Raw genomic sequence first — 16,513 nt, 5'->3', positions numbered from 1 at the left:
TCTTTCACTTCTTGGCTAAATTTATTCCTAGGTCTTTTATTCTTTTTGATTTAGTTATAAATGGGATTATTTTCTTAATTCCGTGCTCACATATTATAAGAATTAATACTGTTAATATATCCATACTACCCAAAGCAATCCACAGATTCCATGTAAATCCTATCAAAATTCCAGTGACATTTTTCACAGAAACAGAACAATTTTTCTAAGTGTATATTTATTTATTTTTGAGAGAAAGAGATCACAAGCTGGGGAGGGGCAGAGAGAGAGAGAGGGAGATGCAGAATCTGAAGCAGGCTCTAGACACCAGGCTGTCAGCACAGAGCCCAATGCAGGGCTTGAACCCACAAACCGTGATATCATGACCTGAGCTGAAGTTGGACTCTCAACCAACTGAGCCACCCAGACGCCCCTAGAACAAATAGTTTTAGAATTGGTATGGAACCATACAAGATCCAGAAGAGCCAAAGCAGTCTTGAGAAAGAAGAACAAAGCTGGAGGCATCACACTTCTTGATTTCAAACTATTTTACAAAGCTATGGTAATTAAAACAGTGTAGTATTGGCATAAAAACATAAAGATAAGACGGATGGAACAGAACAGCCCAGAAATAAATCTATGCCTATATATATGGCCAGTTTATGAAAAAAGGAAGCAAGAATATACAATGAGGAAAGGACAGTGTCTTCAGTAAATGATGTTGGGAAAGCTGGACAGCCACATGCGGAAGAATGAAACTGGACAGTTTCTTACACAAGTTAACTCAAAATGGATCAAAGACTTGAATATAAGTCTATAAACTCCCTAGAAGAAAACATAAGTGATGAGGTCCTTGACATCGGTCTTGCTGAAGACTTTTTCAATCTAACATCAAAAGAAAAAGCAAAAAAAAAAAAAAAAAGTGGGACTACATCAAACAAAAAACTTCTGCACAGCAAAGGAAACCATCAACAAAATGAAAAAGCAACCTACAGAATGGAAGAAAGTATTAGCAAATCATATATATCTGATAAGGGGTTAACATCCAAAATATATAAAGAACTCCTACAACTCAATGGCAAAACAAACAATTTGATTTAAAAATGGGCAGAGCGGACCTGAGTAGATATTTTTCCAAAGAACACACAGAGTTGGCCAACAGGTACATGAAAAAATGCTCTGCACCACTAATCATTAGGGAAATGCAAATCAAAACCATAGTGAGATACTGTTCCACACCTATTAGAATGACTAGTGTCAAAAAGACTAAAAATAACAAGTGTTGGTGAAGATGTGGGGAAAGGGGAACTCTTGTACACTGTTGGTGTGAATACAAACTTGTACAGCCATTCTGGAAAATAGTATGGAGATTCCTCAAATTAAAAACAGAACTACAGGGGCGCCTGGGTGGCGCAGTCGGTTAAGTGTCTGACTTCAGCCGGGTCACCATCTCACAGTCCATGAGTTCGAGCCCCGCGTCAGGCTCTGGGCTGATGGCTCAGAGCCTGGAGCCTGTTTCTGATTCTGTGTCTCCCTCTCTCTCTGCCCCTCCCCCGTTCATGCTCTGTCTCTCTCTGTCCCAAAAATAAATAAACGTTGAAAAAAAAAATTAAAAAAAAAAAAAAAAAACACAGAACTACCACATTATCCAGCAATTCTACTTCTGGATATTTACCGAAGAAAATGAAGTGCCTATATGGAAGTGTCCATCCATGGATTAATAAAATGTGGGGTGTATATGTGTGTATATACACCATATACAACACAATGGAGTATCAGCTATAAAAATAAATGAAATCTTGCCATTTGCACAACATGGATGGACTTTGAGGGCATTATGCTAAGTGAAATAAGTCAAAGACAAATACTATATGAGCTCTGTTACATGTGGAAATAAGTAAATAAATAAACATTGACAATAACAACAACAAAAAAAAAGCTCTGGGGTACCTGGGTAGCTCAGTCAGTTGAGTGTCTGACTCTTGATTTTGGCTCGGGTCATGATCTCACAGCATGTGAGATCAAGCCCTGAGTCACACTCTGTGCTGACTTCACAGAGTCTGCTTGGGATTCTCTCTGCCTCTCCCCAGAAAATGCTTGCATTCTCCCTCTCCCTCCCTCCCTCCCTCCATCTCTCTCTCTCTCAAAAATAATAAATAAACGTTAAAAAAAAAACAAGCTCATACATACAGAAAGCAAATTGGTGGCTACCAATGGTACAAAGTAGGAGATGAAAGAAATGGGTGAACTATTTTTGTTTTTCACTTAAATAAATTGAATAAATTTTTAAAAGAAAAAAGTTAGATTTAAATTCAAAGGTGGTTCTTCTTTTATAAATTTTTTTTTCAACTTTTTTTTATTTATTTTTGGGACAGAGAGAGACAGAGCATGAACGGGGGAGGGGCAGAGAGAGAGGGAGACACAGAATCGGAAACAGGCTCCAGGCTCTGAGCCATCAGCCCAGAGCCTGACGCGGGGCTCGAACTCATGGACCGCGAGATCGTGACCTGGCTGAAGTCGGACACTTAACCGACTGCGCCACCCAGGCGCCCCGGTGGTTCTTCTTTTAGTTAAAATGGAATGAGCACCCTGTAGTCTATCTTTTCTACTGATTTTAACTGGTCAGAAGACATAAAGCAACTATCTGAGGACTCTGAAGAGTAAAGAACCACAGACTGGGGAGAGAAATAAGAACCTGAAGACCAATAGGCAGGTTCCTGGTTTTATTCACTCTACCCAACCACTGTCGCCTGGCTTACAGTCAGAGCAGCTCAGACCTTAGAACCAGACAGTGGAGGCAGACAGAAACAGTTTCAGAAGAAGCCATCTGTTTCTGGTTAGAACAGCTAGAAAGAGGCCTTTGCAGGATGTAGAAAGGAGGGAAAATCCTTTTTAGTTTTCTCTCCCAGCCTTGCCCCAGAGCAAGCTCCAGGCCCCACAGCTACATTCCTGGAGTGGCAGCAGCAGCCACAGAAGTACCTAAATCTCGGGAAAGGTCCTCCTTGGCCAGAGGAACTGGATAAAGGCCAAACAGAGCGAGGAGAATCCCTGTTACTTTTTCTCTTTCTTTTCTCTTTGCCCCAGAGGAAGACTCACTTGTGGGAAATGCAAGACAGAGCAGGAACGCTTTAAAACCCCAGCTTGCTAGGCAAAGGCCAGAGGAAAGACTCCTCTGGTATCTACAAGTATGGAGGGAGGAGGGAGATCAAGAATGGGATCCCATTAAGCAGTGTATGAGTTCCAGGCTCATCCTTAACACTTACGCATTGCAATGACCCTAAGTGGCACACCAAAGGCCTTTAGATCTGAACTGCTGTGTGGATCAGTGCCCAGGTCCCCAACTGGCTATTGAGGGGAAATAATAGATCTGAATAGCACTACAAAGGCTACAAAATTAAACTGACACCACAATCAAAGGCAACAGAAACTGGGTTGGGACTTGTGACCTGAAATTATGTTAACAGTACAAACAAAAATCAGTATTCTCCGGAACATTTTAAGGGTGCCCAGAATCGCCTATTATTAAAATGTCTAGAATACAATTCCAAAATCATTCGACCTACAAGGAAACAGGAAAATCTCAGTAACTCATGATGGAAAAGACAAACAATAGGCTCTAGCCCCAAGATGAGTCAGGTATTGAAATTCGTATCAAATACTTTAGAGCAGCTTTCATAACTGTGCCCCATGAGATAAACATGAACATGCTAAAAATGAATAGGAAGACATTTTAGCAAAGAAATAGATGTCTGGAAATTTTAATACTGAAAGTTATAGTGACAAATACAAAAACTGAGATAGGCTAAATGGAATGAAGCTGATAACGTATGTCCAGGGTCTGTATGAACACTACACAGTATTGATGAAAACAAAGGATATTTGGGTAACGGAAGACAGACTGTTTCAATATATTTGGAAGCCTTGATATAGTTAAGATGTCCATTCTCCCCTAATTGACCAATTAACAATATTAACAATCCAAATAATAAGTCCCAGGATGATTTTTTTTGGTATAGAGAAGTTGACCAAAATTTGTATGGAAAGGCAAATAAAAAAAGAATAGTCAAAACAATTTTGAAAAGGAAGAACAATCGATGGCCTCCCATTTCCCAATTTTAAGCCTTAACTCTAAAAATCAAGAGATCAAGAAACCGTGGTATTGGCAAGAGGGTAGAGATGTACATCATTGGAACAGGTCAGTTGAGAAATTGACTTATAGAAGTATGGTCAGTTGATTTGTAACAAAGGTGCAAACACAGTTCAGTGAAGGGTAGTCCTTTCTACAAATAGTGTAGAAACAATTTGACATGCGTATTTAAAAAATGAATCTCGGGGCACCTGGGTGGCTCAGTCAGTTGAGCGTCCGACTTCAGCTCAGGTCATGATCTCACGGTCTGTGAGTTCGAGCCCCACGTCCAGCTCTGTGCTGACAGCTCAGAGCTTGGAGCCTGCTTCAGATTCTGTGTTTCCCTCTCTCTGCCCCTCCCCCACTCATGCGCGCGCACGCGTGCGCGTGCTCGCTCTCTCTCTCTCTCTCTCTCTCTCTCTCTCTGTCAAAAATAAACATTAAAAAAAAAATGAATCTCAATTCCTATCTCCCACCTTATCCAAAAATGAACTCAAAATCATAGATTAAAATGTACAACTGTAAAGCTTTTGGAAGAAAACAGAAAATCTTTATGGCTTTGGATTAGGCACTGACCTCTTACAGATACATACCAAAGCACAATCTAGAAAAGGCAAAATTGATAAATTAGATTTTTATCAAAATGAAAAATTTTTGCTTTGTGAAAGACACACTTCAGAAAATGGAGAAGCTGTAGATGGGTAAACATTTGCAAATTATATATCCAACAAAGGACCTGTATCCAGGATATATAAAGAATTCTCAAAATGCAGCACTAAGACAATAGAGCAACTCCGTAAGAAATTGGGCAAACAACATGAACAGAGATACCTCACCAAAAGATATACATAAGTGGCAAACACATGAGAAGATCTCAATTGCCTTAGTCATTAGAGAAATGCAAAGTTATAATCACAGCGAGATACCACTATACATCTATTAGAATGGCTAAAATAAAAATTTTTTAAACAGATAATACCAGCTCCTAACAAGGATTTAGTATAACGAAGTATTGTTGGTGGGAATATAAAGCGGTAGTCACCCTGGAGAGCAGTGTGGCAGTTTCTTATAAAGTTAACGAGGGGCGCCTGGGTGGCGCAGTCGGCTAAGCGCCCGACTTCAGCCAGGTCACGATCTCACGGTCCGTGAGTTTGAGCCCCGCGTCAGGCTCTGGGCTGATGGCTCGGAGCCTGGAGCCTGTTTCCGATGCTGTGTCTCCCTCTCTCTCTGCCCCTCCCCCGTTCATGCTCTGTCTCTCTCTGTCCCAAAAATAAATAAAAAACGTTGAAAAAAAATTTTAAAAAAGTTAACGATAGGTTTACCGTGCAACTCAGCAGTCCCCTCCTATGTATTTATCTAGGGGATGAAAATTTATGTTGTCACAAAAACCTGCGCACAAATGTTTATAACAACAGTATTAATAACCATGAAAAACTGGACGTTCCTCAAAAAATTAAAAATACAACTACCATACCATCCAGTAATTGCACCACTGGATATTTACCAGAATACAAACACACGAATTGAAAGGGGTATATGTACCCCGTGTTTATTGTAGCATTCTGCACAATAGCCAGATTATGGAAGCAGCTCAAGTGTCCATCAGACGAATAGATGAAGAGATGTGTCCAAATTAATGTTATGCAGCCATAAAAAAAGAATGAAATTTTGCCCATTGCAGCGACGTGGATGCATCTGGAGAGTATAATACTAAGCAAAATAAGCCAGTCAGAGGAAGACAGCTACCATATTATTTCACTCATATATGGAATTTAAAAAACAAAGGAAGAAAAGAAACCAAACAATCAGACTCTTAACCATAGAGTACAAACTGATGGTTACCAGAGGGGTGGGGGGTGGGAGCATGGGGGAAACAGGGGAAGGGGATTAAGAGTACACTTATGATGAGCACTGAGGAATATATGGAAGTGTTGAATCACTATACTGTACACCTGAAACTAACATAACACTGCATGTTAACCACACTGGAATTAAACTTTTTAAAATAAATTTAAAAAATAACAATAATAATTGCTCAAAACTAAAAGCAACCCAAAGTCTTTCAGTGAGTGAATGGTTGAATGTGGCACATCCATACAGTGGAATACTACTCAGAAATAACAGATTATTGATACATGGGATTTCAAATGCATCATAACAAATGAATCCCAAGAAGTTGCATAATATATCATGTCCTGTATATGGCATTTGGGGACAGTGGAGAACAGATGCACTGTATAAGGATGAGGGATGAATTAGCGATTCAGGAATTAGGTAGAGGGGAGACCTTGACTGTACCAGGGCATGAATGAATTTGGGAGGCTGTGACTGATCTATGTTCCGATTGTGGTGGTTACAAAGGTCTATCCATGCATTAAAGCTCCTAGAATAATATGCCAGCAAAAGTGAATTTTGCTGTTTGTAAATGAAAAATACATGTAAAAAACACAAATGTATGAAGACATGAAACAAATGTTTTCAAAAGGAAAGGATGTGTAAAATTGGTGCTTATTGACATAAGTTTTTCTCTTTGGTGAGCTGGAAGGTCCTCTTCTGGTTAGTCGTAAATAGACCTTCATTTTTATTTTCCAACTCCAATTTTTTTTTTTTTTTAATGTTCTCACCAAACTTTTGAATGCCTAAGATGAGGACAGGCATACATAGGAGGTATTGAAGGCCTGATTCCAGACTACTGCAGTAAAGCAAGTTGGATGTATTTTCTGGTTTCCCAGTGCATTTGGAACTTATGTGAGGTCTATATTATAGTCTTATTAAGTGCACAGTAGCATTATATCTAAAAAAAAAAAAAAAATCCAAATACATCTTAATATCTTACTGCTAAAAATGCTAGCTGTTTGAGCTTTCAGTGAGTCATAATCACAGATCACCATAACATATATAGCAATAAATGAAAAACTTTGAAATACCATAAGAATTGCCAAAATGTGACCCAGAGACATGAAGTGAGCAAATGCTATTGTAAAAATTATGCCAATAGACTTACTCAATGCCCGGTGCCACAAACCTTCAATTTGAAGAAGAAAAAACAAAAAAAAAGCCGCAGTATCTGCCAAGTACAATAAAACAAGATACACTGGTATATACATAGTTTATTTGGAGTTCAGTGAAAGTTTAGGTTTTTTTCTTAAGCTTCTATATCCTTTTAAGAAACAAGAGTAGTTAGACAATAACCCATTTTATTGTGAGTTTACATCAATAGAGGTTTCAAAGTCTTAGAGCTTAGTTATCTCTGGCTGTCTGATTTGTTATCCTGAGTCATACTTTTGAGACTTTTTAAACAAAGTAACACTTCTCATTTATTTTTCTGGGCTTTGGGTTTTTTGTTTTTTAGACATAGTGAAGCATACACATGGACAAATCCTACCTGCTGCGTACATAACATCATCGTGGGTAAACTCTGGATTGAGCAGTACGGCAATGTGGAAATCACAAACCACAAGTAAGACGCTTTAGGGGGCTTATGTATCCCTTCAACTGTCATCACCCCGTTCCGGTGGGGGTCTTTGTTTTTTTCAAAAGCTCTAGTAGAGCCTGATGATAATTTAAGAACCAGGCAGTTCGACCCTTGGGTAAATAGAAGCCCATCCATTTAATGAATGCAAGTTTCTGACCAGGGACGACTGGGCGAACTCTGAGCTTTTACAGATGAAATTGTAATTTCATCCTCAGTTCATTTTGCTTATAGTGCTTAGTTTGTATTATTTGCAGAGGTGGCGGCGTGGGGGGAACAGGAAAGTTAAAAAGAGCTGGGTTCAAAGCCTACTTTGTGACCTTAGGCAAGTATCTTACTCAGCTCAGGCTGCTCTAACAGACTGCCACGCAAACCAGCTGGCTTAAACAGTAGAAATTTATTTCTCACAGTTCTGGAGGCTAAGAAGTCCAAGATCAGGATGCTGACAGCTTTGATGTCTGGTGCAGGCTTTCTCCCTGGTTCGCAGGGGCCATCTCCTCGTATCCTGACATAGTGGACACAGCTCATGTCTCGTGTCTTTTAAAAGGGCACTAATTTCATTCGTGAGGACTCCACCCTCATGACTGAATTACCTCCAGAGACCGTCACTTTGGGAGTTAGGGCTTTGACATGTGAATTTGGGGAGACACAGACATTGACTCCGTAGCAGCACGTCTCTTGTTCTTTATGAACCCTGCTCACCTTTCTTAATGGTGGGTCCAGTACTAATTGAGGATTAGTCGTAACAACCACTGTGTGGAGCCTGACATGTGTTAGAAAATCAGTAAACAGCAACTGCTTTAGAAAGGTCACCTTCCTCATTATTCTCTACTGCTGCTTCTGTGGTAAATGGTCATCTGAGCTTAATATCTTCTTCACAGGACTGGGGACAAATGTGTGTTGAATTTTAAGCCATGCGGCCTTTTTGGTAAGGAATTACATAAAGTCGAAGGCTACATTCAAGATAAAAGGTAAAGTGTCCATTTTAGGTGTTGGGTAGTATAGGTGTCATTTGCTAAATAAAATGTCAGTATTAAAATCTGCCATAACCTAGGAAACAAACATTTCAGTGAGTTGAAAATTTTTTCTTCTACAAGGAAAGGTCTGTTTCTTTAAAGAATCTGATTCATAATCATTTTCATGATAAGATTCAGTTACAGCAAAACACGGCTTTAATTGTTGGCTGAATATGAATGTCTCTCGACAGCAAGAAGAGGCTCTGTGCCCTCTATGGGAAGTGGACCGAGTGTTTGTACAGTGTAGACCCTGCCACTTTTGATGCTTACAAAAAAAACGACAAGAAAAATACTGAAGAGAAGAAAAACAGCAAACAGGTGAACATGCTGTAAGGTGGTACCGGAGGAATCCCTGGGCTTTTGAATTTGTACTAATCGTTCTGGAGGCGGCCCGTTATTGGGTCACAGTGTGCTCTTTTTTTTTCTGGTTGCTAACGCGTGTAATTTTTCTCCTCGGATCTTCTTTGTTTAATTGAGGTAGAGTTGACAGACATCCTTGAATCTTTTGAATGAACAGATAACCTGCCCCAGTAGCAACTGTGCAGCATAAGCTTCATTGAGTACGGCCGCGTGCTACTCTTGTGGCTATGTGAGGTTATGCGTGAGGCGTTGATTACTCGAATTCACATAGCTTTGGAAAGTGGGAGTTCATCTTGGGACGGATGTTCCTTTCCTTCTTTCTGTTTATGTGCGTTAGAAGTTGAGATCAGGGGCTCCTGGGTGGCTCAGTCGGTCAAGCGTCGACCCTTGGTTTCGGCTCAGGTCGTGAGCTCACAGTCTGTGTGTTCGAGCCCCGCGTTGGGCTCTGTGCTGGTTGCACGGCTCCTTGCCCCTCCGTTGCTTGAGTGCGCTTGCTCTCTCACTCTCTCAAAAAATAAACATAAAAATTTTTTCTAAAAAGGAAGTTGAGGTCACTTGAATGTTTAAAATTTCCTCCAAAATTATTTCCTACGTTTTCCTGCCTGTTAGCAGCTTTGTTGCTCTTGCGTGTGCGCGCTTTCTCTCTCTCTCTCTCTCTCTCTCTCTCTCTCTCTCTCTCTCTCTCTCTCTCTCTCTCGTCTAAACCACTGAAGTTAAGACCAGTGCTCTCTCTCTCTCTCGTCTAAACCACTGAAGTTAAGACCAGTGCAGTTAAGGGAGTCATTCCCCACTCACCTTTCTTCCTCATGAGACTGTTCATTTCCCACATGGAGGGCACACAGCTGCTTGTCCCGGGGCCCAAGGAGGCTCTCGTGTTCGGCGCACTCCTGTTCCTTTCCTTCAGGCAGAGGAGCAGAGGGCTAAAGAAAGAGTGCACGTGTTCCGACAGGAGATATTTGAGGACTGGTTGCTTTCCGGGAGCCGGCGGGGTAGTTAAGAGCACAAGCTCTGGGTAGAAACCCTCCCCAGCACCGAGGAGTGGGTAGAGTCAGGTTTCGTGCCTTCTCCCTGGCCTTCATTTGTGAAACGGGGATACTACTGGTACCTGCTTTGTCAGGTGAGTTGACGACTGCTGGAAAGGGCTCGGAGTAATACCTGCTCATAGTCAAGACCACTAAATACCAAGGGCCCTCTGCTCAGAGCACATGGGCATGCCAGGGGCCGAGCACCAGCAAGCAGGCAGGCTCCCTGGCTCCCCTCGCGGGAACCTCGTGCTTGTGAAAGTTAAGAAGCCCCAATCCTCCTCAAAAATAGGTGTAGTTTTTAGTGAGTTTCTTTGTAATTAAGTTAACCATGGTCCTGAGGCAGAAGGAGTTTTATTAAAATGTCCCGGCATGCCGCTCTGCTGTGGCTTTGACTCTCCTCTTTCTATCTCCCTGCATCTCCGGGCACTGTTCTGCTCTCCTCCTCACACCCCACGTCCGTCCCGCCTGCCTTTCCTTCCTTCTGGGAGATGTGCTGACGCTTCTCCGCAGCTGTTACAGGACCGAGGGGGCCAGAGAAGGAAATGCTCCAGGACACTGGGAGCCCTGGCGGCCACTCAGGCCAGTACGAGGCCACTTAGCAAAGACACGCACTTGCCAACGTACGTGGCATCCGCCCTCCTTTACGGAGTTGGGGCAGAGGACCACGGACATTGGCAGCATCCCAGAAGATGTCCCTCATGTCCCGTGAATCCTGCCAGTCTTTGTAGATCAGTGCCCTTGGAGAGAGAGATTACTCTCACCCACTCGTGCCTTGTCCACTTCCCCTTCCTGTGTGCACGGAGCTGCTGCAGGCCCATGTACCTGAGCACATTCAGGTGCCAGGGCAAGTTTGTCGTCATCGGTGCTGTCGCCTCCCTGCTGCTGTTTTGTAAGCCGTATGTTCGCTGAAGTATCTCGGTGACTGTGTGACACTGAGGGTATTACCTAACCTTCCAAAGGCGTGAAGTCCGTGTACCTACAGGGCTGCGGAGCTCCTGTGTCCTTATAGGTTTATTATGGAAGGATCAGCACCTCGAGAGCTTCTGGCACGGTCTGCCCATGCGGGATAGCCAGAGGAATCGTTCGTTTCCTCATTAGCCTAACATCTGTTTAAATTCTCTTTTTATTGAATGCTTTTAGGATCCCTACTGGTTTTGTGTCTTTGATCCATTTTAGTTAACTGCCCCAAGAATTTAACCTTTTCTTATTCTCATAATGCTCCAGTAAATATTCCAGCAAGTTACTTTTCTTTAAAAAAAAAAAAAATTAAAAAAGCTTTAGGAAGAATAAGACACTATAGTAAAGAGTGCTGATGAGAGTAGTGCTACCTTAGCGCACATAACACTAGCTGGCACAGCACACACAAAGCTCAGGGCCTCCTAGCCCCTGGTCAGCAAGTGTTTGTGGACTCCCTGCACCGCTGGAGAGAGTCCCGGCTCCCCTGTCCCCCCCACCCCCAGCACCGCTCACTCTGTGCGGGAAACCGTGGTTATTTTACAATTTGTAAGTGTACTGTTGTAAAACGTTTTAATTTTGTCCATCGGTTGGCTCTTCTAGATGAGCACTTCTGAGGAGTCGGACGAGATGCCAATGCCAGATTCTGAAAGTGTGTTTGTGATCCCTGGAAGTGTTCTCCTGTGGCGAATAGCCCCACGGCCTCCAAACTCTGCCCAGGTGAGACGGGGCTGCTTCTGTTCGGTGCCGAGAGCACGCCTTCCAGGCACGTGCAGGGCCAGCCCAGCCAGACCACAGAAGGGTGCGGCCTGTTGCCCCAGTGCTCCTCAGCCGTCCCTCTGCTGGCTTCTGTCTGCCAGTTTCCCTTGTCAACTGAGACTCTGCGTTCATGCCGTCCGTCCCTTCTGGGGTCTGGCTGGGAAGATGTCGGGGTGGAACTCTTGGGAGCTTCTTTAATGATAAGTCAGGAGTAAGACTGGCTCTCGTCAAATACAGGGTGGTACAAATACTTCAGTAGTAAGCCCCCAGATCCAGCGAGTTATGATTTTAATGAAGTGAAAAGAACATCAATGTGGCTTATAGTTCAAGTTGACGGTGATGGAGGATATTCATCGTGTGCAGCCTGCATGGGGACGTGGGGATCTCTCTGGGACAGACACCCCAGGTGGGGCAGACTTGAGTGAAAATGCTGAAGACAAGTGGTCAAGAAGGCGGGCCATCATTACCGCAGACTCAGGGAGTCATTGTCAAGTCATTCTGTCTTCAGGGGCTTTCGGGTTGCAGTACGCCTTGCTGCATGTTAATTTGAACATTTTTGCTGCTTTTCAGATGTATAACTTTACTAGCTTTGCAATGGTTTTGAATGAAGTAGACAAGGAAATGGAGAGCGTGATTCCTAAGACAGACTGCAGGTTACGGCCTGACATCAGAGCCATGGAGAATGGAGAAATAGGTAACGAGTGTCTGGTGGTGAAATGGTGTAGATAGATGTGGGGGAGGGGGTCGTGTGATCAGTAGCATCATTGTGATGGTACGAGCATTTTTAGTCTGAATTCAATATAAATTCAGTAGCTTTCATTTAAAATTTGGAAATCTGAGGTAGACTTTAGTAGCTTAGATTCATTATTTCTGATCCTCCCTGATGGTTTAATATTCTACATATGGCCAGAGGCATGTCTTAAATGTCAGAGGGGAATTTGAGAAAATAATAGCATCATTATCAACTTTAAACTATATTCTAATTATTTCACTGTATGTTTAAGAACCCAAATAATACCTCGTGAGCCTCAAAGAAGAGCGTGGCCTCAGTTAATTACAACATTTTTACCTGATGTTAAATCTGTTCTAAATCAGTGGTTCTCAAAAGGGAAGCATTCCCCACCCCCACCCCGGAGGACGTGCGGCAGTGTCCGGAGAGTTTGTCACGTCTGGGGAACTGCTGCTGGCATCTAGTGGCTAGAAGCTGGGGATGCTGCCAGAGGTCCTGCAGCTCACAGGACGCCCCACAAGCACCCTGGCAGTGTGATGATGTGTCGGGGACACTAGGGTTCAGAAGCCCTGTTCTAACCACATGCCCTAATGCTGTCCTTGAATGATCAGTGAGACAGGATTTTTGAAAATTGTTTGAATTTCTTATGATAGAATCTGAAGCTCTGTGAGGTCTCACCAAGGATTAAGAAAATTTCACATTGATTCAGTTTTTCCACCCAATTTTCCATTGAAGCTTTTGAACATAATTATTTTGGCCTTAAGAATAAGTAGGTTCTTGGGGCGCCTGGGTGGCTCAGTCGGTTGGGCATCCGACTTCGGCTCAGGTCATGATCTCACGGTCCGTGGGTTCGAGCCCCGCATCAGGCTCTGTGCTGACAGCTCAGAGCCTGGAGCCTGTTTCAGATTCTGTGCCTCCCTCTTTCTCTGACCCTCCTCTGTTCATGCTCGCTCGCTCGCTCGCTCTCTCTCTCTCTCTCTGTCTCAAAAATAAATAAATGTTAAAAAAAATGTTTTTAAAAAGAATAAGCAGGTTCTTTTTTTTTTTTATGTTTATTTATATTTGAGAGAGAGACAGAGTGCGAGCGGGGGAAGGACAGAGAGAGGGAGACACAGAATCCAAAGCAGGCTCCAGGCTCTGACCTGTCAGCACAGAGCCTGACGTGGGGCTTGAACTCACAGATGGTGAGATCATGGCCTGAGCCAAAGTCGGACACTCAACCGACTGAGCCACCTGGATGCCCCAAGATTAGCAGGTTCTTTTGGTAAGTGAAGAAGCTGTTCAGGACTAGACTATAGAAAGAGATGACTGGGCCTTGAGTGACCCCTCTGCCTCTCACTACCTTGGGTGTGTGTGAAAATTTTAACGTAATGTTTGTTTTCTAATAAGACAGAGATCGTGCGAATACATGTAGATGGTGCTTGTCCAAAACGTCACTGTGCTTAGTACTGTGCCCGGCAGGCTCTACCTGGAGAATAACGGTTTTCCATTAATGTTCATACCTTAGATCAAGCTAGTGAAGAAAAAAAACGACTTGAGGAAAAACAAAGAGCAGCCCGCAAAAACAGGTCCAAGTCGGAGGAGGACTGGAAGACGAGGTGCGTGTGGGGCACCCCAGGCTGTTGTGGGGGACGGGGCACTCAGATGCAGATCTGCTAAGCGAGGCCTGACACAAGCCCTGCCAGTGTTCCCAGGTGTGAGAGAAAAGCGGCAAGACTTGCATGTGTGACACAGGAAAGGGACTATCTGGAAATTAAGGTTACAATATTGCCACACAGTTAACTGGAGGTGAGTCGTTTAAGCCAACCGTCTGCCTTCCTTGTCTGGCCACGTCCTGCCCTTTTCATTATTGTAAGAGGGAAGGTAAAATCTGGAATTAACAGATTTTGGCATGAAAGTAGGTTTGGAGCTATTTTCTTATAGTACACGTGAGTAAACGTACAGGGCCGTTTGCTTATATGTTTATCATGTGTCCAAGATATTTAGACAGTGCCTTTATTCTTCCAAACACAAGGGATTAGACATGTACCAGAAATACAATATGTATAAAGTAACCTTGGATTCCATTCAGAAATAGAAAGTGGCCATAAAATTTCTAAGTTTTGAACTTTTTTTTTTAAAGAGGAGTTTTCAGAGTCCCTGTATTGAGTAATAGAATCACTTGGAAACAGGAATAGAATAAAAACATTTTCTACGTATGTATCACATGATAGAAACCATTGTCCCATAACTCAAAGTTATTAAATGAGTTGCAGAGCCAATATGGGCGTACTTTTGCAAGCATTTCAGTAGACATTGGTAGCCCTTTTGCATCTGAGAAATAGATAATTATTAGAACTAGAAATGACCTTAGATTTCATCCAGTCTAAGTGTTTTTGGACGTGGTTAGCATAAAAAGCTTTTTTGCCAATGAATGCATAAAGAATCTCCAAATACAGAATGTGTGGAACTAGAGCTGCGGTGGTCGGGTGAGGAGTAGGGGCAGGACCTTGGCCACCCCTCACCTTCTCCCACCCTGTACGTTCCCCAGCTCCCTAAAACTCCGTGGAATACAGTTTGGAAAGTGGCCCAGAAATCCCTTTGTTGTTCAGAGGAAAACAAATGCTGGCGTATTTCATTTAGGGGACTTGCTCACGGCACACCGCTAGTGAGCCGCAGGCCTGTGATTAGAACCCTCCACCTTCATTAATCCTTAAGGAAAAGTTACATTGCTTTCCTGTGATCCCTTTTGAAAAGACTTGACTCATTTTATCATAATTTCTAGTCTCTTTTTGCAGAAAACCCCACTTTTGTACTATATTTCTCATTATTAACTCCTTTATTTTTCTGGTCGTGTTTTCAGGTGTACAATGTAAGCGAAAAGTCCACTAAGAATTTTTACTGTCAAAGTCGTAGCATTCAGAAAGTAATGAGCTTTAAATAGCTCTGTAGTCGCCTGAAAATAAAACGAGGGGCCGCGTTTGTGGGCTACAATTTGACGCCTTTCTACCACACTGTCTCTTAGCATCAGTAGTACTTATATGAATGTACCTCTTTAAAATGATCCTACCGACCCTTTGTCCAAAGAAGATGTGCTTTGAGCTCTTTTTTAGTGGAGGTGGGAAGAGTGCACACTCACGGACTTGACTCTTCTCAGGATTGACGATGTGTGTTGGAAAGGCGTGGTTCAGTTTGACTAGGGTAGGATGGGGCAGGACAGTTTATAAAGGAACATTCTCTGCTGGGTTAGAGCTAACTAGCCTTCAGACTTATCAAACCCGGAAACTTATTAAAATCCGTCTCAAATTCCTCCTGCTAATACAGGTTTCAATCGAAGGGAGGATAGGCTCCCAAATTTTTGGCTGTCAACTATGGCCCCTGCTTTTGAAAAGGCCTGCTTATAATCCTGACCTATTTTCCTAGAGGAAATCAGTGTGGTACAGGGAGGAGGTAGAGGGACCGGTGAGAGAGGATTTTTAAGAGGAGGGAGGCGGGTGATGAGGCCAAAAAAATTGATGAGGCTGTCTCCCTGATCATCTGAGCATCATGCAGAATTCACATTTTATAGAATGCTACGTTCCTGATTCAGACCTGCAGACTCCAAAATACTAAAAGCACAGAAATCTTACCTTCCTCTTCCCATGTGACCTGTGCCTAAAATGTGTGAGTTTAGGACAAGTTAACTGGACTTTGTGGTCTCTGTGTGTGAGCGGAGGTTTGCAGACACCAGTGCTCAAAATTAGAGCTAGCGGTTGAGGGGGAGACTCTAATCCCATGCATCAGACCGTCGACTCTGAGGTGTGCTCATCTCCAGTGTGGCGTTCGGACCCCGTCCAAGAGCAGGCAGGCTCTAAGGGGAGCTTGCAGTCCTGGTCTTCAGAGAACTGGGCTTACCCCATGGCACTGTGGCCTGAGGCTTGGATTAGTTTTTAAATTATTTTTTACTTGATTTGCATTTTCCTGCTTTTCTGAAGTGCTTGACTTTGCTAAGCCTAACTGCAAAAGTGCTTTTACTGCTTGGACTTTTGAGACCAAAAGGTGTGTAACTATATACTTCATACTGTTAGAATTTTGTGACTTTGATCAAATAACAGGTTTTTAAATTATATTTCC

At 42.9% G+C, this 16,513-nt stretch overlaps 1 protein-coding gene across 8 annotated transcripts in view; it reads left to right on the top strand.

The window, feature by feature from the left end:
- The window catches only part of OSBPL1A (oxysterol binding protein like 1A), a 270,348-nt gene that overhangs the window by 251,642 nt on the left and 2,193 nt on the right, over nucleotides 1-16,513 (top strand). For all 8 annotated transcript variants that reach the window (XM_045041822.1, XM_003995075.5, XM_045041823.1 and 5 more), the window contains 6 exons: nucleotides 7,458-7,565; nucleotides 8,459-8,548; nucleotides 8,785-8,911; nucleotides 11,536-11,652; nucleotides 12,262-12,385; nucleotides 13,929-14,019. In XM_045041822.1, the coding sequence (XP_044897757.1) occupies nucleotides 7,458-7,565; nucleotides 8,459-8,548; nucleotides 8,785-8,911; nucleotides 11,536-11,652; nucleotides 12,262-12,385; nucleotides 13,929-14,019 (657 nt within the window). The remainder of the gene's footprint in view (nucleotides 1-7,457; nucleotides 7,566-8,458; nucleotides 8,549-8,784; nucleotides 8,912-11,535; nucleotides 11,653-12,261; nucleotides 12,386-13,928; nucleotides 14,020-16,513) is intronic.

This window comes from Felis catus, chromosome D3, assembly GCF_018350175.1.
Source record: "Felis catus isolate Fca126 chromosome D3, F.catus_Fca126_mat1.0, whole genome shotgun sequence".
Classification (NCBI taxonomy): domain Eukaryota; kingdom Metazoa; phylum Chordata; class Mammalia; order Carnivora; family Felidae; genus Felis; species Felis catus.
The sequence above is the reverse complement of the archived record's forward strand: the minus strand, read 5'-3'. Positions and strand labels throughout refer to the sequence as shown.